General features: G+C 31.1%; 2 protein-coding genes across 2 annotated transcripts in view; one reads left to right on the forward strand and one right to left on the reverse strand.

Moving 5' to 3' along the window:
- The window catches only part of LOC134720644 (fibroblast growth factor receptor-like), a 45949-nt gene that overhangs the window by 14495 nt on the left and 4227 nt on the right, over nucleotides 1-27227 (reverse strand). Inside the window, exons 2-9 of the mRNA XM_063583023.1 lie at nucleotides 15876-15912; nucleotides 7909-8286; nucleotides 7077-7379; nucleotides 6238-6531; nucleotides 5930-6022; nucleotides 4391-4479; nucleotides 3652-3786; nucleotides 412-574 (exon numbers count right to left, since the gene is read on the reverse strand). Of these exons, the coding sequence (XP_063439093.1) occupies nucleotides 412-574; nucleotides 3652-3786; nucleotides 4391-4479; nucleotides 5930-6022; nucleotides 6238-6531; nucleotides 7077-7379; nucleotides 7909-8286; nucleotides 15876-15912 (1492 nt within the window). The remainder of the gene's footprint in view (nucleotides 1-411; nucleotides 575-3651; nucleotides 3787-4390; nucleotides 4480-5929; nucleotides 6023-6237; nucleotides 6532-7076; nucleotides 7380-7908; nucleotides 8287-15875; nucleotides 15913-27227) is intronic.
- LOC134723877 (uncharacterized) lies at nucleotides 15972-26950 on the forward strand. The gene is made up of 12 exons (XM_063587416.1): nucleotides 15972-16134; nucleotides 18795-18999; nucleotides 19858-19979; nucleotides 20389-20529; nucleotides 21266-21407; nucleotides 21981-22094; nucleotides 22576-22604; nucleotides 23168-23645; nucleotides 23999-24134; nucleotides 24795-25085; nucleotides 25621-26285; nucleotides 26853-26950. The coding sequence occupies exons 1-12, from the start codon at nucleotides 16108-16110 to the stop codon at nucleotides 26948-26950; spliced, it is 2448 nt and encodes an 815-aa protein (XP_063443486.1). The 5' UTR covers nucleotides 15972-16107.

Genomic DNA, 27227 nt, shown 5'->3' on the forward strand with positions numbered 1-27227 from the left:
ATCTTGGTAGTAGCCAGTTCAAGTTTAAACAAGAATGTGTCCCCAGTACAAGGATGTACCCTCTGGGCTATCATTTTCTATGTTCAGTGGACTATGAAAATGGGGAGAAATATTTAGTTTGGCATTAAAAGTAGAAAGATCATATCATAGGAAACATGTGTACTAATTTTCAGGTTGATTGGACTTCAACTTCATAAAAAATTACCCCTACCAAAAACTTTAACCTGAAGCTGGACAGACTGACATATGCACAGACCAGAAAACATAAGTCCCATAAATTAGTCATAAAAAGAATATATAATATACAAGGAACCTATAGAAAATTGTTGGACAGATGCAACCTCACTATCTATCAAACCAGTATAATATATATGTGCATTTATGTACATTTTCATTCATATCATATTTTACCTATTAGTTTCTTTATAGCCACTTTCTGAATCTCACTACTGTTAGGATATTTCTTCATTTTCCCTTTCCATACTTCTACAAAACTCCCTGCAGCTATCTCTTCTACTAAACGAATGTCTTTCCTGGGAATCTCCCAGTATAACTTCAATCTACCATACTGTGGCTAAAATAAACAAGAGGCTCTCAAGAGCCTGATTCGCTCACCTGAAACGTTTTGCTTAAACCTTTCACAATTATTATTTTTGCTTTAAAATGCCATTTAAATGTTGATCATATTGATTATTTGTAGATCTAACTTTGCCAAACATTTCTGCTGTTTACAGTTTATCTTTATATTCAATAATATTCAAGATAATAACCAACCAGATGCTCCGCAGGGCGTAGCTTTATACGACCGCAGAGGTTGAACCCTGAAGGGTTGGGGCAAGTATGGACACAACATTCAAGCTGGATTCAGCTCTAAATTTGGATTGTGATTAAATAGTTGACACAGCATAGGTTTCTGACACAGAATGAATGTGTTCTAATGAACTTAAATTTTTTGTTTTCTCTTAGAGCAATTCACTATGCTGTTGAATATTAATCCTCTCAAAAAAATGTTTGAAGAAATTTTCTTTTTATTTATGAAATTTCAAATGAGAAAAATTGAACCCAATTTTTTAATCACATCCCCCTTTCCCTTATTCCAAAACTAATCTCAATTAAAATATTCTAATGGAGTTTGCAACAATAACTACTCATTTAAATACATCATAAAATATTAAGATGTAAAAAAACTGCTTGTTATCACTGAATGGTAAAGATTATTTAAATTTATCAGTTGGTAGTAAAAAGTGAATATACATTGTATATTGTATATAACAAAGATTTAAGTTGATTCTGGACAAAGAAAGATAACTCTAATTAAAAAAAAAATTTGCTATTTCACAATAATGTGAAATTAGATATTTCTTGCCATTGCACAATACTGTGCAATTGAAAAGACTTGCTATTGCACAATACTTAATATAATAATTTTAGATCCTGATTTGGACCAACTTGAAAACTGGGCCCATAATCAAAAATCTAAGTACATGTTTAGATTCAGCATATCAAAGAGGCCCTAGAATTCAATTTTTGTTAAAATCAAACTAAGTTTAATTTTGGACCCTTTGGACTTTAATGTAGACCAATTTGAAAACAGGACAAAAAATGAAGAATCTACATACACAGTTAGATTTGGCATATTAAAGAACCCCATTTATTCAATTTTTGATGAAATCAAACCAAGTTTAATTTTGGACCCCGATTTGGACCAACATGAAAACTGGGCCTATAATCAAAAATCTAAGTACATTTTTAGATTCAGCATATCAAAGAACCCAACCGATTCAATTTTTGTCAAAATCAAACTAAGTTTTATTTTGGACCCTTTGGACCTTAATGTAGACCAATTTGAAAACGGGACCAAAAATTAAGAATCTACATACACAGTTAGATTCGGCATATCAAAGAATCCCGATTATTCAATTTTTGATGAAATCAAACAAAGTTTAATTTTGGACCCTTTGGGCCCCTTATTCCTAAACTGTTGGGACCAAAACTCCCAAAATCAATACCAACCTTCCTTTTATGGTCATAAACCTTGTGTTTAAATTTCATAGATTTCTATTTACTTATACTAACGTTATGGTGCGAAAACCAAGAAAAATGCTTATTTGGGTCCCTTTTTTGCCCCTAATTCCTAAACTGTTGGGACCTTAACTCCCAAAATCAATACCAATCTTCCTTTTGTGGTCATAAACATTGTGTTTAAATTTCATTGATTTCTATTTACTTAAACTAAAGTTATTGTGCAAAAACCAAGAATAATGCTTATTTGGGCCCTTTTTTGGCTCCTAATTCCTAAACTGTTGAAACCAAAACTCCCAAAATCAATCCCAACCTTTCTTTTGTGGTCATAAACCTTGTGTCAAAATTTCATAGATTTCTATTAACTTAAACTAAAGTTATAGTGCGAAAACCAAGAAAATGCTTATTTGGGCCCTTTTTGGCCCCTAATTCCTAAAATGTTGGGACCAAAACTCCCAAAATCAATACCAACCTTCCTTTTATGGTCATAAACCTTGTGTTAAAATTTCATAGATTTCTATTCACTTTTACTAAAGTTAGAGTGCGAAAACTAAAAGTATTCGGACGACGACGACGACGACGACGACAACAACGACGACGACGACGACGCAGACGACGCAGACGACGACGTCAACGTGATAGCAATATAAAACTCCTTAAGCGGTCAATTGACAATATTGGTCATGTTAACTTTTTTGTAGATCTTACTTTGCTGAACATTTTTGCTGTTTACAGTTTATCTTTATCTTCAATAATATTCAAGATAATAAACCAAAACTGCAAAATTTCCTTAAAATTACCAATTAAGTGGCAGCAACCCAACAATGGATTGTTAGATTCATCTGAAAATTTCAGGGCTGATAGATCTTGACCTAATGAATATTTTTACCTCTGTCAGATTTGCTCTAAATGCTTTCGTTTTTGAGATATAAGCCAAAAACTGCATTTGACCCCTATGTTCTATTTTTAGCCATGGCGACCATGTTTGTTGATGGATCAAAACTTTGGATACAATTTATAAACTAGATACCCTAAGGAACATTCAGTTAAAGTTTGGAAGTATTTGGCCAAGTAGTTTCAGAGGAGAAGATTCTTGAAAAAGTTTACGACGACGACAGACGACGACGACAACAGACGACGACGACGGACGATGACGGACGCCAAGTGATGGCATAAGCTCACATGGCTATGCCAGGTGAGCTAAAAATGTAAAATAATTTCTATAATATTAAGAATATTCATATAAAACATCTTGAAACTCATTATCCCTTGCCATGGCCGGTCCAAAGCTCTGGAAAAATCAACAACGAAAAAGTTAAAGCCTTAACTCCTTATTAAATGAGATACAGGAGTTGAAGCATGAAAAAATCAGATTTTTCTTCTGTATATTGTCTTAGACTATTGAACACATCTAAATGAGAAGACATTTATAGAAGAACTTCTGTTATAAGAAGCCAATTGATCGAAATAAATAAATTGTACTGAAAGTTATTTATATGAGACAAAATTTCATAAATTTATACTCATTTTAAATTATAGTACTTTGATTACTGTAATTTTTGAGTGTAATGATGAATCCTTACTTCAATCTATAATATACCATAAATCCAGTCAAATTATAGCTCTCACCTCATCAGTATGAACACTGGACTGGACACTGTCATCTAATAGTTCTATTTCCTGGTCATCCATGTTCTCATCATGATCTCGGGTCAATCTTGTATGAGTTCGTTTGTCCCTCATCTGCATGAGGAAGCATTGATCCTACAGAAGAGAATACAACTATTAGAAGTGTCATTACATAAAAGTTTATATAAAATACGTGAATGACAACAAATAATAACTACATGTATTTTTTATGTGTTGTGCCACTCACAAAATGTTTAAAACAATTAAACTTTCATAAAAGTTATGCATACATGTGAAGCTTATAGTCATGTTTGAAGGAATATATAAACATTGTTTGGTAGTGCTAAACTAGTCAGAACTATTTACTCTTCAACAGCACCTGGGTTCATCCTTTAATTTTGGTAGAGTATGTTTTGTTTATTCTTCAGTTTTGTTCTCATTCTTTATTTTTAAGATTTTTGTATACATTTTACCAACCTGTCCTATTCTTTCACAATAGCAACTATTTTGGTTTTTAGGATAAAGTAAAATTTCAAGGAAGAACTCATAAAGAATGATGAGAAAGTAGTTTTCAGATGAAATGATTTTATTAAAATGATTTATAGAAGACTTGCAGCTGATGATGGACACAATGTATTGGCAAAAGCCAACACTTGACTCTACAGGTGCATTAAAAAGGAAAGTTTATGTAGAAATAGAGAAATATCAATTGGATCACAAAACTGTACTATAAACTTACTCTAAACTTCATTCCCAGGATGACAAACACCAAGATTAGAATTACAGCCAATACTGCACATATAACTGCACCAATAGCATATGGGGATACTGAAATAACACAATATTAGAATGACATCAAATATCACACATGTAACTGCACCAATAGCATAAAAATACACAAAATTAGAAACTCATCCAAATATAATTGACAGCACCATAATTTTGTACGTCCTTTGGTTTCTAAAAGAGTGCTGACTCATTGGCATTCATACTACATCTTATTTTATCATGCACATCTTACTGTTCCAAAGCTAATGCTATATGGTGATAGCAGGAAACAAAAGATGATTAAGATTTCTTTGGTGTGTTATTTTAATTTTTATTTATTTAAAATGTATGTCACCTTTCATGTTTTTGGATCTTATAATTTTATAATAAAACACTACACGAATCTATAAGGTACAAATGCTCCTCATTTAGGTAAATAAATTTGTATATAGATGTACTATAAATCTTACATTATATTTTCTTAGATAAAATGTTTGGTATTTAACCCTCCAAATTTGACTTTAATCAGTCAGGGGTTATAATTATACAAGTTGGTTTTGTACAAGCATCTTTTGGCCTCCTAAACCTTAAGAATTTAAGTGGTAGTAAAAACAAATTTTCAGAATGAATAAATTTACTTATATAAACACCAGTAAAAGTAAACATTACTTCGATGTACTGTAAATTAAGATTTTTTTATTATGGTCAAAATTTTGACAGGGTTATAATTGCAATTCTAATGCAATTATTTTGTAACAATTGTTCTGATTGGATGACAGCAAGCGTAAAATTCTCTATCTCCTTGTCTGTAACTAAGGAAGCCGACATTTTGAATTTCGGAATGTATTGACATGTTATTTCTACAATAATAAACGAAAAACTCACTTGTTGCGCTTAAAAATCTTCTTTTTATCAAATTTTATTACATTCTGAAGCGGCACATAAGCCAGAAAACGCCCAGTGTTTATGTTTGATGCCATTAGCATACCTATGACGTCACCTAGTGTAGGGACCAAAGAAGATAACATCTTTTCGCGGAATTTTCTTAAATGAAGATTTTACACTGAAATTATGATTGAAATTTAATTATGAACTTGTTTTGCATTAGAATAGAGATAACTGTATTGTATTTGAAGCTTTTCGGACGTCCATCGGTAGTTTTACTGTCGCAAATACCCGTTTACCTGTCTCCGCTCCGCGTCGCCAGGTAAACTAAATTTGCGACAGTAAAACTACCGATGGACGTCCTTAAAGCTTCAAATACAATACAGTTATCTCTTAATCATTTGTATGAATTAAATAGGATTGTTCTCACTTTCGCAAAAATTAAAAATCCCATTTCAGTCCAAAATGACAAAATTGCAATAATCAATGCACTCGATAATTTCTGAATTTACAGTATTCTAACAAAGAAAAAAATCAAGCTTGAAACAATTGCAGTAATCAATGTTGTTGTTATATAAATCTATTGATAGATGAGTTGGTCTACAGTATACTTGGTCAAACTTACTACCAGCTGAAGATGTTGGATTTGGTGTAGTGTTATCTTCCTGACTTGACTGTATAATAACAAATCTATATTCTCCATCAGAATTATTTTCATCTACAAAAATAAAACTGAAATCAAATTTCATTTGTCTTAGAGTAAATATATGTTACACTGAAACTAATTGGAGTTAAATGTTTCACAAAGTAACCTGGTAATCACATGTACAGGGGTCATGGATTTTTTAAATTATGATCAATAATCATGATAATAAGCATTTTTTGCACTATACACCCAAATTTCTTTATTTTTTAAATAACAGAATATCTTACCATTTATTTTGATATATTTTGTCTGAGTATCAATAAACAAAGTTCCATTAATGTTGTTGGTCACTGTACAGTTGTATGTTCCTTCATTTCTCTCATCTGCATCAGTTATTGTGTATCTTGGTTCTGTAGACAATGTTATTTCTGCAGAATTATCTCCCTTTGGTGTAAATGTCCATCTATATTTAGGATGGGGATTTCCACTTGCTTGGCAGTCCAGGTTGATGCTTTTCCCAGAATTATAAACATATTTCTCGGCTTGAGGTTTTATTATCATTTTGTTTAAATGTACAGGAACTAAAATTGAATATAAAGATAATATTTGTTAATTTTGTTTAAATATACAGGTTCTTAAATTGAATATGAAGAAAATATTTGTTAATTTTGTTTAAATGTACAGGTTCTTAAATTGAATATGAAGAAAATATTTGTTATAAAAAAGTTAAGTGATGGATGTGAAATCCCACCAACAGACAAAACAATAATTGTACAACACTCAGATGAAATTGGATTTAAATTTTGAGAAGCCTTCAAGTTCATTGTGGTCCCTGAGAAAAATGTGATGATAATTTTAATTTTAATATGGCCAATAAATGATATTACAAGAATGACATGCATGGTGTGTAAGAATATATAGATAGAAAGATAAGGTTAATCTCAAAAAGCTTAACACAGTATAGTACCTTCATATAAAGCTACATATCAAATTTCTATGAGCTTTAACTTGTAATTTTTTATAAAATTTGACGAAATTTGATTACATAGTTGGAAAAAAATATGTACAGACACACACTAACTAGCAGTAGTATAATTATAATTCCCCAGTAAAATGTCCAACTTACAATAAATCTGTAATGGTGGCTTAGTTTGACATGCCGTTAAAAACTTAGCACTCGGATACTCCACCAAACATAGGAATCTATAACCATCATACTTCTTATCTGGCTTAAAGGATAAGGTTGCCATGGCAAAAGTGTTGTTATGGTAATCTGTGCCAGTATTCAGTTCCTGTTTGTCATGTTTCCAAAGTATTATAGGAGGCTTGTTACCATGGTAATGTACAGAACAATCAAACAATGTTTCCTGGTTGACATCCCCATTATGGTAAGTGAAGGATGGTATGAGGTTGCGGCACTGTGGTGGCACTGTTTAAAAATAATCATAGTAATTTAAGTTAAAACAAGTGAAACACAGTAACCTACTACTCACTGATGATACCCCTGCCCAAATACTTGATGTTAAACTTGAAGTTGTTAAGTGATGAATCTGAAAACGCAGTACACAGTATAGCTAACTTATATAAACCCTGAAACAAAATTTCAAAAATCACAGTGATGTAGTTCATGGGACAGATGGACATACAGACTGAAAGACTGACAAATGAATGGATGGATAAACTGTAGGATGGACGAACAGACAGATAGAAATAAACAGTATACACCCACTTTTTCAAACCAGGGGGTATAATAAAGCAATACTGTTTTTTCTTCCTTAACTCAATTCACTTTTATATTGATCAAATTTTATTTTTTTCTGTGGTTGGTTTTCTTTTAAGGTCTATTCCTTTTTATGATGGTGTTATCTATTTTTATTTGTCTTACCAACTCCTTTGTTCTTTTATGATTCTTTTATTTGTTCAAGTATATATTATTCTTATACAAATTAAAAACTTACACAACACAAACAAATCTGAAGTTGAATTTTTCAACAGTGAGTCCCCTTGCACCAAACAGGTATACAGTCCAGCATCAGTGAGGTCAATATCTAGTACTATCAGTGATCCATCCTTTGCTGAGATGAAATACTTGTTTCCATCAGCTGTATGAACCAGATGAGGATGGAAACCAGAGTCTATCTGCACTTCTAGAATATTTACGGATTTCTGAGAGTGTACAGGGGTGTGTTTCCAAGTTACATTATATTTTTTAGGTTGGTGATTGTTGTGCAATATGTCTTCACCATTTTGTTTTAAAGCACATGACAGCGTAACATTTTTACCTACTAAGGCAGCTTGGTTCACATTTTCTGAATTAATAAGGTCACATGTAGCACCTGCAAATAAAATGTGTTTACTCATTAATAAGATTCATGACATTACAACTAATACATTTTTTTTTATGTTGTAAAAAAACAAATTGGTCAAATAAGAACTAAAAATACAAATGTAACTTATATCAGGTTTCTAATGGTAGCCTTTAACAATAATGCAATTGGTATACATCATGTACATGTATACTCATATAAGAATTCCAAAATCTCACTGGAAAAAATGTATACCTTTATTATGGAACTAAATAAGATATGTCTTTCATTGTTTTTAGGGCCTTGGACAATGCATTTGTAAAATAATTGTTTACTGTAAGTGTTTTACATGTACAACTTTTCAAAAAAAAAAAAAGATATTTTCTTTGTTTTACTTTGCAGAGCCTTTATAATAAAATGTTAAAACCTTAGTCTATTATACAGTTCATATCAAACTATTTTTCATGAAACATGCAATTTACATACAATGTGAGAGTATCTATCTGTATTATCATGAATGTACAACATGTAACATATACCCATTAGTGTAAACTAAAATTTGATGGAAAGGTTTTTTAGCAACATACATTACTCATTTTTACTTTAACAACAAAGGATTAAAGCCAAAGAATTTCTATGAATTTATGAAAAATTACATGACTGAAAATGCAGTAGAGATAATTTGTATTCCTATAGATTATCATGATTGCTGTCGATATGCAGGCAGGAAATTAAAGCTGTAAAAGAATTCCTCAGGGACCTCTTTCAGTCTTTATAATACAGTGTTATATTCTACATTGATTTTCTTCTCTGATAAATAATGTATTTCTCATCATTTCTTTTATGATATGCTTATATCAATACAATATGTAAAAATAAATGCTCTGGTCAGGCATAACAGGGGTCAAACCATGAACAACTAGGGCAAGTGTGGACACAACATTCCAGCTTTGTATCATGGTTATAATTACAGCTCTTAATTTGGAGTGTTTATTTTTAGACCCTTTGGACCTCAATGAGCATGATGAAAAGGACCAACTTGAAATCAGGAGAAAATTAAAAATCTTAATATATACAGCATTTCAAAGAACATGAAGAATCACAGTAATTCATTTTATTTTATTAAATAAAAAAAAGTCTAATTTTGGACCTATTGCATCTCAATATGGACCAATTAAAAAATGGGGCTTAAAAATCTAAAAAAATGGTTAAATTCAGACTTAAAATGAATGAATCCAAAGAATTCAAGACAGAAATTAACACCATTGAAATTGGTCAAGACATAAGTAATCTAATAATCTCAAATAAATCTCAACCTTCCTTTAGAGGTATGGAACCTTGTGATACAGTTTCATAGAAATCCATACACGCATAGACAAGGTAATGTCCTGAAACATGAAAAATGGTTTGTTTTTGGATCCAAAGCCCTTCACAGTCATGACAGTTACATTTAGGTCGACAACTACCAGAATCAATCCTAACATTTCTTTTAAGGTATAATCACCCTATATTACATCTACCTTGTAATTCCTAACCTACTTATTGCATAATCCATTAATGTTATTTTGTATAAATTGTGCTGTAGGAGATAAAATAATTGTTTTAGGGTCAAAAAGTGTGTCAATAGACCTGGGCATGCTTTCTGATCCCAAAACATCTGTGAATTTATATGTAGCCACCAGTACTGCATTTTTTTTTGTGTATTGTAAAGAGATCTGTAAATTACATGTTGCACCTGCAGATGAAAAATTGTTTACTCAGATGACAACAGTCACAACAACTAGGACATCTTTTTTGTTTAAAAAAAAATAATCCATCAAGTCATTGCAATATTGCAAGTAAGAACTGGTTTTTAAGGAAGTTAAATCAAGCTTATAATCTGTGCAAACTGAGGAAAACTGTTATATTTTTTCTATGCCAGACAAAATCATATGAAACAGTCAATTTTCTCCCAAAATTGCAACATTTTTTAATCTCAATTTTAATTTTTAACTGCAAAAAGTATAATGCAATAAAACTGAGAATGGAAATGGCGAATGAGTCAGAGACAACAACCCGACCATAGAACAGACAACAGCAGAAGGTCACCAATAGGTCATTAATGCAGCAAGAAATTCCTGCAACCAGAGGTGTCCTTCAGCTGGCCCCTTAACAAATATATATACTAGATCAGTGATAATGAACGCCATACTAAACTCCAAATTATACACAAGAAACTAAAATAAAAAATAAAAGACTAACAAAGGCCAGAGGCTCCTGACTTGGAACAGGGGGCAAAAATGTGGCAGGGTTAAACATGTGTATGAGGTTTGTTAATTTTTACTGGAAGTCCATTAATACATAATATATGGGAAAATAGGAAATTAATTTTTACAAAAGTTCCTTCTAGATACTGAGTTTTTATCATAAACAAGTTTCATACTAATCACTGATAGTTTAAGAAAGTTATTATTATTTCTAAACCTTTTTTAACCCCATAGTGAATGTAATGTTAACTGGCAAAAAAAATAAGTCCATTTTTAAGTAAAACATGTAAACTTTAGATAAACAGGATTTTTTTTATAATTTACTTCTGGATACTATACTATGATTATAAACAAGCTTCTGCCCAACTTTAGTAGAAATCTAGGATAGTTTAAGAAAGTAATAAAATTTTCGAAATTTTTTTTAACCATAAAGTGAATGTTTGTGGACGCTGCAGCTGATGAAATATAGGAATGCTATATCCTTAAAGTTGCAGGCTCCCCCAAAACATGAAAAATGATAATAAATTGAAAAATATAATCAAAGCATACTGTCTGAATGGGCGTATTGCTTTTCCGCTAATTTTTCAAAGTCCCAATACTACGTTTCCGCAAATTTGAAATATACGTTTCCGCAATTTGTATTTATCACTTTTCCGCAAATTTACCTGGTAAATTAAAAACATTTGAATGTACATGTATGATAAATTATTTATTTTTTCTTTCTAATAAAGAAAATGTTCTGATCTCAGTATAGCTACAATTTACTAGATATAACTACTGACTCGGGTATGGATGAGTTAAACTTCATTGAGAAATCTTTGGTTTGGCTTACTTGCCAACTGACATGATTTAAGAATGCTTTGTTGAATTAATTGCCGATGCTCAATCTGACGATAAATGCATGAGGTCTGCCGATTATATATTGGAATTTTATATAAATGAGATTTCCACCAACCATTGGGCATCACCCCTCACCCCGAGGAAAAGAGAACAACGAATGGTGTCGAGTCTTTTCGTGCCTACCTGAACGAGCAGTTTTACGCTAGCCATCCTACCATATTTGTCTTTGTCGATGTGTTATTGAAACTGAAGACAACATCTTACATAAAGATGAGAACTCTAACTGTAAAAGCACCCGTTCGGAAATATGAAAAGGTGAAGATGGCCTTCCTTCCTCAACAAAATACAAAATTTGTAAACGGTGAATGTGCTTATATGGACTTTTTACGACGTGTTGGCTACAAATATTCTGCCAGAACTGACTTATGACCTCATATCAAGATCTTTTTGAACATACGTTTTCACACATTTTAATGATGTATTTTACTTACATGTTATGATGACCTTTAACTTAATACATATTAATTTTTTATTATAGCTTTGCTTTCGATCAATAGGTATTCCTTAATTATTTGCGGAAAAGTAATAATTTATTTTTTCCGGAATAGTTACTTTTTTCCGGAAAAGAAAGATATTTTTTTGCGGAAACGTAAACTTTTTTTTCCGGAAACGTCATCTTTTTTTCGCGGAAAAGTAATGCCAATTTGCGGAAACGTAAAACGCCGGTCTGAATACTACGATTATAAAAGCCTTGAGCACTTTAAACTTAGTGCATTTTCTTCATTTCTGACGTCACTAAGCTTCTTCTAATATGTAAGAGACTATTATTTCATGACTTCATTTACATTGATTATGTTGATTGGCCACAAAAATCTTAACTCATTCATAAATTTTTTTTTAGAAAATTGGTTAATCTTCTGGCGAATTCCTAACACTAATACTGTACTTTATTGTTAGGGCTCTGAATATGCAATTGTAAAGAGTTTTTTTAGGTTAGGGATATATACATGTATTTATTAAGGGTTCTGGCTAACTAGTGTGAGGGTAATGTGAATCCAGGTCTGTTTGCCTGTATACATTTTTTATAAATGTAAATGTTAGTCTTGATTTTTATTTTGTTGTCTTGTATAATATGTCTTAATAAAATGTTTCGCTGAATGCAGCCTGATAAGACTGCAGAGATCAAAACCCTGAACAGTTTGGGCAAATTCTGCTAGACACTGTCTGAATTTGGATTGTGCTTAAATTTTGACATAATTTAGGTTTCTGACAAAAAAATAAATGAGGTCAAAGATCTTACAAATCTACTGGGCAAAAATTTCAAATTTGAAAAAAATTAACCCCATAAAAAAAATGTGAAAAAAATCCCCCATGGAGCAATTTCCCTTAAACTCAATCCCAGCCCTTCCTTTGTAGTATGGAACCTTGTAGTGCAATTTCAGCAAGATGCATTCACCTACAGTAAACACAAGTTATAATTATCATGATTATAGTCTGAAAACTAGAAAAATGCTAGTTTTTGGCCTTTTAGTCCATTATTCCTGCAATGACCCCCTAATCCAAGACTTCCATTTGTGATTTGGAACCTTGTGGTACAATAATGTACAATGTCAGAGAGATCCATACACTAACACAGAAGTGGATCACCATCCCAAAAATCAATCCAACCTTCCTTTTGTGGTAATGCACCTTTTTATGTCTTACAATTTGAATATCATTGTTTTTCACTCGTTCCAAGTTGTAAAAAGGTTATATCCATCATTTAACCCCCAAAGAAAATTTAATACTTCTAACCATTAGTGAGATTGAAGACAAGTGACCTCCCCATGGATAGGGACAAGTGCCCATGACTGTCCAGAGTTCCTACACATTTTAACATGTTTATCACTCTAATATACAATGTACATACTTTTTTCTCCTTTTGCATATATTGTCCAAATCCAAATAAAGGGGGTCTCATTGGGGGTTTCTGATCCCGGATACCTCTTACTGTTTTGTCAGGACAGATTCACGTATCACACTTAATACATGACTTACCCAAATGTACGGAAGCAATTCTCATTTTTTTTAATTTCCTGTGTCCCGCTACACTTCATTTTTGTTTTTACAGTACAACAATTTGACTTGTGTCACGCTTACAAAAAACGTCTATTCCTTATTACGCTCATACCTCAATACACCTTAATTGCTATTTATTCCATTCCGGATAAGTTCTAAAATAACACAACTTTTTCATCCAGTTGTTGCTATCGGGACCCTGTTAGACAATTTGCCATGCATGATACTTTTTAATGAGACCTGTTTAAACTACCGTCAATACTTCAAACAAAATATTTTTTTACTTCAATTTTAATTTTGAAAAAGTGGATCATACTCTATCAAAGTTTCTTGATGATCGCTTTCTAAAGTTTTTCCTCCCTCAGCTCATTACTGATGACCCAAACAGGAAGTTGCATAAATTACTGTTATTCTCGGATTGGACTAAATAGAGATATTAATTTAAGGTGTATATACATGTATCACTATCAGAGACCCACAATAAATAATCTCTTGAATAATGTTTTTTGGTTTGGACAGCGATATGTAGATCCTTAAAAAGCTTTTCAAATATCTGGACTTTAAATGAGGTTCCATATACTGTTCCCATATATATATATCTGATAGTGATATCAAATGAAAGAATCCATGATATCTCGGCCTATAACAAAATCGGACTATAACAAGATCGGACTATACCAAACTCGGACTACTAGAAGAATATAAGTATAATGTTGGTTGTTGTTGTTATTGGAAATTAATTTTCAATTCTTAATTTAAAATGAATTTTTATCTTCAATTTATTAAAGAATTTATTTTTGAACATTTTTGAAGGGGATGAAAAAAATACGTTTACAAGATATATTTAAACATAAAAACACAAAAAAAAATCTTTTTGATATTCATATATTGAAAATTTACCACTGATTTGTCTTTGTAGTATTAATTGTAATAAATATAATGTCCCCTCAGAATAAATTGTTATTATATGCATATCTTAATTGATTATGACATCATGCCACGTGTTTAGTTGACACCTTTTTAATCACCGTAGGTTAAACAAACAACTGGCACATGTACTGTTGACACCTATCTAATCACACAAGTACCTGTTATTACACGAAATTAGGAACTAAATATCCAATTGGTTTTGGATACATTTTGTAGCTGGGAGAGCAACACATAATAGGTTCATTTTTTTTCACATGTATATTTTTCTAAATAGGAGATGATATCTAGATTTGAGAACATGATATAAGGAGCCTGTGACTCAGTGTTTGTCGTTTATTCATGTGTTACATATTAGTTTTTTGTTTATTTTTATAACATAAATAAGGCCATTAGTTTTCTCGCTTGAATTGATTTATATTGTCATTTCGGGGCCTTTTATAGCTGATTAGGCGGTATTGGCTTTGCTCATTGTTTATATTGTTTTTATGTTGCCATGGTTACACAAAAAAAAAGAGATTATATTTCACCATTATTACTATTGGAAATCAAATCTACGGACGATTCTCTTACCATAAAGAGGACAAAAACAGTTTAACATAAAAAGGTACCCCCCTTAGATAGTTGAACTTAATACTTTATTTTCTTTGAAAGGACGGTAAATAACTATTCTAAAATTAGCAAGTTGCCATACAGTTGAAAACAAGTTGCCATACAGTAAATTTGTCAACACGAGCAAGTTGCCGTACCCTAGACTTTATTTTTATGGTCTATATCTTTTTGACAACAAAATTCAGTAAATATGATGCCACACTATAATAATCTAAAAATATGCCTGGAAAAATAATGAAAAACAGTTCAATATCTTGAGAATGGGGCGACAGAGGACGATAGACCTCGAAATTTTCTGGTACTAAGTGGCAAGTTTTGGAGTATCAACAAAATCTTGTATTAATTTTGTACTTATCGGCCTAATAATTTAAAGAATTATATATCAGAAAATCAATCCTTAAGCGGCACCCTCATCAAATGAGTGGAAATGCTTTAAATTGAATGAATTCTTAACTTGTTTACTTTTTTTTTTATTTCTCTCCGCTTCGTTAGTACCCAATTTCCGGTGGCGATGATACACAGTGGTAACAAATATTAATCATTTCTATATACGATCTTTTTTTTCAAAAATATTCATTATAATCTCATAAATTCGTATTTAATTTTAATATATAAGATATTTTTTTTATTACAGTAAAAAAAAACAATCTTCTTATCGTAGTCCGAGTTGGTTCAATATATTTCTGCATATGAATAATGGTAGGCCGAGTTTGTTATAGTCCGAGTTAGTTATAGTCCGATTTTGTTATAGTCCGACTTTGTTTTAGTCCGAGTTATCCAGCAGCGAAATGAAACATAAAATTTTAATAAAATAAATTAAGGCTATAACTTTTTTTGCATTTTTCTTGATAGGAAGATAGCAGTTCAATATATTGATTTTCTTTAATAAAATTAGTTTTGCATTCACGTAAATAATATAATGTTATCGAGTTTTACCTTTAACAAGAAACAAACACAAACTCAATAGCAACATCTTCATCGAGGTATATTTCCGGTGGAAAAAGTGGCATGAGACAGCTGTCTCTTTAACACGTGACATATCGAAATGGAGGCTTGCTACTTTCACTTTGTACAAGATGGCGTTCACAAGGAATATACGAATTTCATGAATATATATTTTACACTGTAAAACTAATATGTGACAGTTAGAAAGTGATGGTTTTGCTAAATGAGTGACGATTTATTTACCAGCAACGTAGGTTATATTAAATCAATAATCATTTTAAGTCAAATATTTCTATTGCCCAAAAACTTTTCTATAGGTAGGGTTGGTGTATTTATGACATCATTGAGAGGCTATTATATTATTTTCTTTGACGCCTTACGCAGGAGATATTTGATATGGTATCATTAAGTAAAGGTAATAATAAACTATGGCCTGTATAATCGATATACTATTATTTAATAAAGGTTATAAGACTTAGGAGACCATGGCTTTAAATATAATATTGTCTTATATTATATTGGTTAATATAAGAGACCATTGCCTTTATCTTATGATATAGTATTATTTTATAATGATTAATAAGAGACCATGGCCTTTGTAATAGAGGAGGTATTAACTAATTTAGTATCCATGGTTAACAGGAGACCATGGCCTTTAAAATATGGTATGGTCTCATTTTAGATAGGTAATACAGACCATGGCCTTTAAAATACATGTATGCTATGGTCTTATTTTAGACTGGTTATTCCGATCCATGGCCTTTACAACATAATATGGTGTCATTTAAGAAAGGTAACAAGAGACCATTGTCTTTTATAAATGCTATGGTCTGGTATGAGTTAAGTAAAGAAGAGACCAGGTGCTTTATATTAGAATTTGGTCTCATTTTATTATTATATAAGTAAAGGAAGAAACCATGGTTTTTTAACATATATTGTATCCTTTAAAATATGATATGATCTCATTTTAGATTGGTTAACAAGAGACCATGGGATTTATTAGAGATATTGTGACATTTGAGATAAGTTAAAGAGACCATGGCATTTATAGTAGGATATGGTCTTATATTTAGTTGCTTACAAGAGACCATGACCTTTAAAATATGATTAAGCCTGGTATAAGACAAATGAAGACGAGACCATGTGCTTTATTTTAGAAAATGATCACATTTCATATAGATTAGGAAGAGACCATGACTTTATAACATATATTGTATCATTTAAGAAAGGTAATAAGAGACCTTGACATTTATTTTAAGCTGGATCTAAGAGACCATGGCCTTTGAAATATGATATGGTATCATTTAAGTAAGGGAATAAGAGACCATGGTCTTTAAAATATGATATGGTCTGGTATTTAATAGATCTATGAGCTAATAAGAAACTATGTGCTTTATATTAGAATATACCTCTCGTTATATATATATAGGTAAAGGAAGGGACCATGGCTTTATAACGTATATTGTATCATTTAAGAGCGATAAGAAGAGACCATGGCCGTTAAAATATGATATGGTCTCATTTTTTATAGGTTACATGTAATAAGAGACCATGGTCTTTAAAATATGATATGGTTAGGTATTAGATAAGTAAAGAAGTGACCGTGTGCTTTATATTATAGTATGTTCTCATTTTATATAGGTAAAGGAAGAGACCATGGCTTTATAACATACATGTATATTGTTTCATTTCAGAAAGGTAGTCATGGCTTTAAAATATGTTATGGTCTCATTTTAGATAGGTTAATTATAGACCATGGGATTTATTACAGATATGTTATCCTTGAGATAAGTTACAAGAGACCATGGCATTTATATAAGGATATGGTCTTTTTTTGGGCTGGATCTAAGAGACCATGGTCTTTTAATATGATATGGTCTCATTTTAGATACGTTAATTAGAGACCATGGGATTTATTACAGATATGTTAACATTGAGATAAGTTACAAGAGACCATGGCCTTTATATTAGGATGTGGTCTAATATTCAGTTGCTTATAAGAGACCATGGCCTTAAAAATATGATATGGTCTGGTTTTAGATAAGTAAAGATGAGACCATGTGCTTTATATTAGAATTTGATCTCATTTTATATAGGTAAAGTAAGAGACCATGGCTTTAAAATATGATATGGTATCATTTAAGAAAGGTAATACATGTAAGAGACCATGGCCTTTTAAATATTATATGGTCTTGTATTAGACAAGTAAAGAAGAGACCATGGCCTTTTTAATATGATTTATTGATTGTTGGTTGCTTAATGTCAAGTGGCAAATATTTTATGCATGTTTAGGACTAGATTTTATAATAGAATATGGACTTATTTTATCAAGTTTTGTCTTTATGGCTTTTAAAATATTATATGGTCTCATTAAAGAAAGGTTAGGAAGAGACCATGGCTTTACAACAAATATATGGTATCATTTCAGAAAGGCAATAAGAGACCATTGCCTTTATGATAGGAAATGGTGTTATTAACTATAAGTCAAGAAGAGACCATGGCCTTTATGATAGGAAATGGTGCTATTAACGATAAGTCAAGAAGAGACCATGGGCCTTATATAAGGATACAGTTTCATTTTAGTTAGGTTACTAAGAGACCATGGGCTTTATAAGAGGATGATTTCATTTTAGATACTAGGTTAATAATACAACATTACCTTTAAAATATGATATGGTAATAAAAGACCCAAGTTTATTGTTACTAGTCACTGGCATGAGACTAGTCAAGCTATTGACCATGTACCTTATAACTAGACATGGTCTTCTACTTTTATGTCAATGAGATACTATGGACCTTATCAAAGCATAGCCAATCTCTTAGAAGCTGAATGTGGCAACAACTTATTAAAAGAAAACTTGGAAGTTTTTCACTTAACATTAGTTGATAATGTATTTATTGTTTTTGTAGGCAATGTCAGATCCTAATCAAGATCCAACTGAGAGATTCCTGCAAAAGACAATTAAATTAAAAAAAAGAAGTCTTAAGCCATATGAAAAAATATGTGTTAAGAAGAATGAATTTCGCTATGATGTTCCCATTCAGCCTTCAATTCCTCCAGGACAGCCTACTGTGTGCTATAACAGGATCAATACCATACAGACAGACCACCAAGGTATCCTGACTATTAATATTTATGTTGCCAGTTTAATCCTTGCTGGACCCTAAAGGGGTCACGTATCTGTTGTTTAAATTATCATAACAATTTTTTTGTCAGATTTCAATAAGGTTTTTTTTGCAATTATGATGGTATGCTGCTGCCTTTGTTCACTGTCTTCGACATATGTAGGTACATGATTTTCATATAATGACTTATTTCTAGTTAATGAATCCTTTCGAAATTTAAAACAATGATCCTTGACACAAATTTTTATATGATATCAATTTTTTGTTGTCGTCTATGTCTGGTTTTTTTTATACGCTGTTTACTGGGCATATTTTAGTAAACCAATGTCTTCAACATGTCATACGTTAACTCGAAATTGCTTCACTCAATTTGCACAAAACTTTGGTGAATTGCATATATCTATTGATGTTAGAACCTCACTTTCACTTTTCATAAATTTTAGATTTTACATTTCTAAGATAACCTCCCTTTAGCTTTTTATAAATTTCTGACATGACATTCAGAAGTTAGAGCTCGAAGTTATTTTACTTTATTCTTAGAAAACATGCTGGGCATATCATATAAAAAAGAAGATGTGGTATGATTGCCAATGAGACAACTATCCACAAAAGACCAAAATGACACAGACATTAACAATTATAGGTCACCATACGGCCTTCAATAATGAACAAAGCCCATACCTTATTTATGTAAAAAAATGAGCGAAAAACAAATATGTAACACTTAAACAAACAACAACCACTGAATTACATGCACTCTTGGAACATCTGTTTATTATTCATATCAACAAATATCCTTATTCCAAATTTTATTTTATTTTGTTTGAATTTTTTTTATTACATCAAGGACAACCCACACTGAATGTAAGTTCAGAGTTGGCAGAACCTGCAAGAGAGACTTTATCAAGCAGACAAGATGTTGGCAATAACTATGAAACATCTGAACCAGGGTTTTCTGAAGGAAATAAGGTACACATCATCATACATGTCATATGCTGTTTTGTTGAAATAGTTTGCTGGGCATGCATAAGTATAAGTCCATATAAGTCACATGAACTTGAAACTAAGTATAAATGTTCCTTAACATGGAAAAATATTGCAAATGTGGCATCTGTGTACTGTGTAAACACTTACAACTTATTGCAATAACACTGTTTTGTACAGAATATGATATACACATGTACTAATCATATTCAAATAAAGTAAACAAAATAGAAAGCTTAGATGTAGAAAACAAAAGAAGGCTGTAGATAATAAAAAAAAAACAACAGAGACTGAAAGATAAAATATCATATTTAAGCATGTGTCTTCTGATTTTGTATGGTGAATCATTTGGAATACTTCACCTTTGTTGTAATTATAATCTACTTTATTTCAGAATGGTACCTTCCTTAGTCCAGTTGAATTATACGTGCAGTCCTTAAAATTGGATAAGGGGATTTCCATATTTCCAGGTGTAAATGGACCAGGAAATGTACTAGTTGCAAAAGACTTTTCAGTTGAAAAGCAAAAACTACAGGTTACATTGCATTTTCTGATTTCTTTAGAAATAGAACAAATATATATAGTTAATAAAAAAGGGTTTCTACCTGTTTTCATATACCAGAAATCACAATACTTGCTTTTACCATAAACTTGATGAATTTTCCTTGTTGAAATGATGTGGTTGTATTATTCTGTGCCTATTTATCAATTTAGTTATTTTCTCACATAATGGGGAATAGGGAAGACCTATTCATTACAGTATGCATTAAAATTGAGAATGGAAATTAGGAATATGTCAAAGAGACAACAACCCAAAAAGCAGACAACTGCCAAAGGTTTCCAATGGGTCTTCAACGCAGCAAGAAAATCCTGCAAAAATGTGTACTAGTTCAATGAAATTGACGTCATGCTGAACTCTAAAACATACAACTGAAATAAAATTTTAAATCAGACAAGACTTACATAGGCCTCATATGTTTATCTCTGAGGCAAAGACTCTATGAGTAAATCAATATTGATACCAAAATATCCAATCCTTAATGATCTGACTACAGTATATTTATATTTTTGTGCCTTTTTAAAGAATACTACCATAAAAGATTGGATGCAAAATACCTTAACATAAAAGATGTCTTTTTGATTTGAATTTGCAAATGGTGTCCTGGTATTGATGATAAAACTTATTAAATGTTTTAATACACATCATTTGTGTAATTCTTTCTTTCTTTTTACATCTGGTTATGCTGATGTTCATATGTTGTCTTTTACAGAAGGATAAGTGGATACTAATTGAGAGGAAACCTGTATCTTTTGAAAATGACCAGTTTTGTTGGGTTCACTGGTGTAGCTGTAATGCTGTGACATCAAGACAAGTGTCCCTCTTAGATTCTTATATTAACACTTCTGAAGAAGGTAATTAAGGCTACACCAAATAAATACTTTGTATGTTTGTCAGAGCTTTTCATTGAAAATAAAGTGACAATGTTTAAATAAGATTCATCTAAATATTCCTTTTAGGATAGACCCTTCTTACTTGAATTTCACCAAAAAATTGAAATAGTTATCCCATATGTATTGAAGAGAAATGCTGTTTGGGCTATTTGATTAGCAAGATGTGACATTGCAATGTCTTGCCTGCCACGATCAATTGGTAACATAAATGGCATCAAAATCTGGAATAATCACATTACTACACACATTTTTTCAACTGTGGTCTGGGTGGATTACATATGGTAGAGTTGGGGAAATATTTGGGCAGATATTACACAAAGCAATTATAACCTATTTTTTTTTTTACAATAATAAAAAGATTACTTTTTTATTCTTAAAAAAATCATATTATGAAACACATCTTTTCCTTGTAGTAATGTAAGAGTTCTGAAAACCTTATGAAGTATTTTTGTCTTTTATATCTTTATTTTTTTATTTTTTTTTATATAATGTGAGACTTGAGATAGAGTGAATAGATTCAATACTATATTTCAGATTTTTTGGAACAGTATCCTGATTGTTTACACCTAAGAGCTTCCCGAAAACTGTTTGAAAAATATGACCTTGATAATTCTATTGTGCCTACACCTGATATGAACTGCAGATCTGGTAAGTTAGACAACATGATGTTTTAGAAATTGATCTGATAATTGGTATATTGTTTTATCATAACAAGTTTAAATTTTGTTTGTCTAATGATTTTATGCAGAGTTATAGTCCTTGGACTTGGCAGTTCACTCAAATAATAATTTTTCAACACTTTTTTGGTCAATCTTGAAGATAATGACTTGATATTTGTTATTAAGTTCCCACCATGAGAAGTTATAGATCAAGATATAATTTTTTGTTCTAATACAGTTAATTTTTAACCTGGTAGGGGACTATCTATTACCATCAATACTCACAGAATGTTTTTTTTAATATCCCAATAAGCATGATATGCACATCAGTTAGCATCTATGTCTTCCATTCAAAGTTTTAACCCTGAAACTTTTATAATTTGTAATATAGATTTAACTCAGTTGATGAAAGAAACAATTATAGTATTCTTACCATTTAACAAGAAAATAACTGGTTGATTTTTTTTCAGAACAAGAACAAGATCATGACACCTATCAGGTATTTTTTAGATAATTTTATATCATAATAGTACCCTCCTTTATGTAGTACACACTTTTAAGTTATAAGTATACATTATAGTCAGGTTCTTGTCTCTTTGACACATTCCCTGTTTCCATTTTTGTTGAGCCTGTGACTTTTTGTCGCAGAAAGATGAAATAGGGATAGTGATCCGGCGGCTGCGTTAGCTAACTTCTTAAAAGCTTTATATTTTAGAAAATGGAGTACCTGGATGCTTTATACTTTGTATATGGATGCCTCATGGTACGAAGTTTCTGTCAGTTAAACACTCCTGCTTACAATCACTTAAACTATCCTTTTCTTAATTATGTATAATGTTTTTTGGTTTGTCAAAATTTACCATATGTTAAATAGCATGCCATTAGTGTGAACCCGATCATTGGAAATAAATAAATATCTTATTTATTTTCATTATTAATGTAGCATGTAAGCCAAAAAATTATATTGCAATCACTAAATCTTCTATATTTAAAGAACAATACAAGTAATTTTAGGTTTAGTCATGAAATTAACTTAAATTTACTTCTTTTTTGTCATTATAGACAAGGAATATGATTTATGAAATCACGGACACCAACATTTTGTGCTGTTATTCTGAAGAGTTGAAGCGATTTGGGTTAGTGGAGTGGAAGAACCATAGATTCAGCTGTTTGACATGCAAAAAAATAAATTGCCAACATTCAAATTTAATAACTCGTCTGAAGCAATCTGGAAATTTTGAAGATAACATAAATATAAGAAACTTTATAGAAGATCTTACTGAAGAACATGAGCAGAGCAAAGGCTACAAGCCGAAATTGTTGTCTTACAAACGCATTCCATACAATTTAAATGATGAATTGGCAGAGGCACTTCATCGATTGAAGAATATAAAAAGTAATGTATCCGAACTTATTCCTGAAGAGGCTATGTGCAGGCATTGTGGCAATGAACTCAACAGTGCTGATCCCATTGAAAATGGTTGGGTTGCATACGAAAGTGTGCCAATTATAACCAATACAGACATTAGTTATGCTAAAGGTGATTCTATTCTCTATTGTGTGTCTGTACTGAACTCCTTAAAGTAATTAATTGGATTGTGTGAATCAGAAATAATACAGAAAAATTAACATAAATTTGGTGGTAGTTTGTTTTCTTGAAGATATGTGAGTAGTAGGTAGACTAGTGTATTGATTTTTTAATGTTTTATTATGGCAGTGAAATGATGTTCAGATTTAAACTTATACAAATAGCAACATAACAATCATTTATTTTTTTCACATATATTCATGTTTTGGCACAGTTCTGTAAAATATAATACTGCAAATAAAATGAAAATCAAATCAAAAGTTCCATGAACGGTATTTATTTAACTTTTTAATATTCTCTTCCAGCTTACTATCGACCCTGTACATTTTGTGACAGCATCTCATTTTTTGAGGGACAATCAATCTGCTTATTGAATTGTGGTAGATATTTAGTAGGATATGATGTTCTCCTGAGGTACATGCATGGTTTTTTACATGGAAGGTAATATGAATATTTTGTCTTGGGTGCTTTGTTATTTAGTGCTCTAGTTATAAATCTTGATTGTATTTCTAAAAAATGATACTTTGTCTCATACTTCTGCTTTAAAGTCATTCTAATTTGATATTTTACTTAAGTTCTTTTCATTGACTCACGGCAAAATCCAAATATGAGAAAGGACAATTTATTTTCAACAATTTTTTGAATAATTAAAAGTGGGAACAAGCAAATGATAATTAATTATATGCTAATTTTTCTAAATATATCAAGGTAAATTATTATATTCCCATTTGTGAATTCTATTTCATTTGTAAAAAAAACATTGATACTCAATGATACTTGATATGATAAAATGAACTATGGCATGATGATGATTTTATTATTTTCTTTAAGATTTCGGTCTGTTCTGTTAATTTGGTCTGTCCACATCAATGTGTGTGTTTAGCCTAAAATTTTATGGAAGATAAAATAGTTGAAAGTGGAAACATATAAATTGTTTAACAATATACAACTTTATGGGGTAATTGATAGGACCAATATTTTTTAATGAAAAAAACAAACAGGCTGTGTTATATCAATACATGTAAAGTTAAAGAAGATAGTTTTGTGGCATGTAAAATTCTTCTATGCTGAAACTTAACATGGTAAACCATTTAATTTCAGGAGTCCTTTACATACATTTTATGAAAGATTCTGTGATCTTCATATTAATTACCGAAATTCAGCAATTAGAGATGTGTTTTCATACCAACATCTGCGGCATGCATGGTTGCATTTCCTGAGTCTCCTTGATATAGATTTTACAGAAGGTTTTTCGTGCCCAGACTGTGGAGGTGATGATGGGGCAGCCCCATCAATGCTCATTTGTGATGGAACATCGCTGTCTTTTCAGAGACGAATGTGGCAGTGGGATGATCTAAAAGATGAACCTGTTAAACAGCTTAATAGATCGAGGTAAGTATTGACAAAACTCCATGAAAAAGAGAAAAATGGAATGTAGTCATCTATATTTTAAAGTAAAGAAACAATGCACCTGTGCCACAATACGGAAAAGAAAATAAGGTCCATGAATAAAAAAAAATTGAGGATAAGACGAATAAACACACACACAAATACAATAAACATTTAAAGGTTAAAACAGTTACAACTACAACGAAAGAAAATTAACAATTGAAATCCATTAAAAAAAAGGAAACCTGAGGCTAGGTGTTGTGCTGGGATTAGAATAACGTTTCTTTTCAATTGCTTGAAATAAATGAAATCAGACATGACTGAATTTAAACATCATTTTGTAGAATTGAGACAAAAAAATCTTTCAGTCCTTAGTAACTTCTAACTCTTAGTATTTTGTTATTATTTGTTCTTTTTTGTATTTGACTGATAGTTTTAAACTGCAAAATTGTATTACCTTTGTCTTATTATATTGTGCATATAATAAAATAACTGACCTAATATATTGTATCTGTAATTTCTAAATATAATGTTTCAGTTTCCATGAAAAAATATTTATACCAGATTTGAGCACAAGAAAATTACTGCATAGACTTGCTGCTGGTGGGAAATATATCAGGGGAAAGACTGTGAAGCCTTTGGATAAAAAGGAAAAGGAGAATTTATTTCAAAATATAAAGGAAGTCTCCTTGCCATTATCCAATCTTTTGACAGAAATAGAATGTGATCCTGGTTCCATTGCAGCATACAGAAAACTCATTCTGTCACTTGCCTCACCATCTCCAGTATGCAGTTACATTCATCCTACAACAGAGGTACAAGACCTACTATCTGAGATTTTTAAAGAGATTGATGTTCGCAAAAACCCTATCTTGGTTGAAAAAATTCATAAATTTATTCCCATTATCTTTGATGTTTTGGAGAATAAATCTATAGCTGGAAGCTTGAAACTACTATTAAAAGAGATGTGGAATATTGCTATAGACCCCTTTGTCGACTCCATTCCTGATCAAGAATCCGAGGAGGAAATAAGAAATGAAGAAATGGCATTTTTTCCGTCTCTTCCAAAAATTCGGAACAGAGGAGTGTTTGAGCAAGATAAGAAGAACACAAGAAACAAAAGAAAATTGGAGACATGTTCAAAAACATATCGTGGACACCCTAGTCTTCTTCCTGGGATTTTTACCATATTTTGTCCACATGGTAAGATAAAGATGCTTATGGTTTTCAATCATATGCTTTAAAAGTTTAAGGGGCACAAGCTGAAATTATATAAAAAAATAAAAAATGTAATTTTTTTTGTTTAATTAATAATGAAAATGAAATAGTGATATAATATATCACTTTTAGTTCAATTTTGTCATAAAAAGCTAAGAATCATTGATGATGAATTATTCAATTGCAAGTGAACAATTCAAACTCAGTGAATTCAGTGTTCATGAATTTGACAGCTAGTGCCCCTTTTAAAACCGCTTTGAATATAATTCTTTAGATTCCAAATCTTATTGTTTTCATTTAAGATGATTAAAAAGAAGCTGATGTTTAATACAATGACTATAAATCTGGATTGTTTGTTATGTATTTCCAACTTTGAATTGATTCATTTAATGACAAGGTATGAAACCAATATTAAGGAATTCAAATGATAAATTACATACAGATTAAATGCTTTACTAAATGTTGTATTCAAATTGTCAACATTTTCTTAAGGGCTTCGAAGGAAAGAATAATATCAGTGATTAATTTTAATTTCGGTAATGTTTATTGAAGGAGTGTGTTATGGCTTCCAGGTTATGCAAACAAATGAGTCACCAGATGTTCCTTTTACCATTTTTCGAACAAGATTCAAGACTGGCAAGTATTTTTAAGAAATCGACAATTGAAGAAATGTTATTCATAAATGTCTTTACAGTACAAATGAAGAAGAAAAGATAACAAAATAAAAAAATGGAATTACATAATATTGACTAAAAATTATTTAGATTCACCATTTTTGCAATTTCCAAATATGCCATTTTTTTGCATCTAGCTAGCATAGGTATTAGTTATTGTGAAGTGATCTCAAGTTTAGCATCAGTTTCATGACATTGTTGATAATTTATTAGAAATAGTATCATGTTATGTTCAGTCCGAAATAATTCACAA

Source organism: Mytilus trossulus, chromosome 6, assembly GCF_036588685.1.
Source record: "Mytilus trossulus isolate FHL-02 chromosome 6, PNRI_Mtr1.1.1.hap1, whole genome shotgun sequence".
Taxonomy (NCBI): Eukaryota; Metazoa; Mollusca; class Bivalvia; order Mytilida; family Mytilidae; genus Mytilus; species Mytilus trossulus.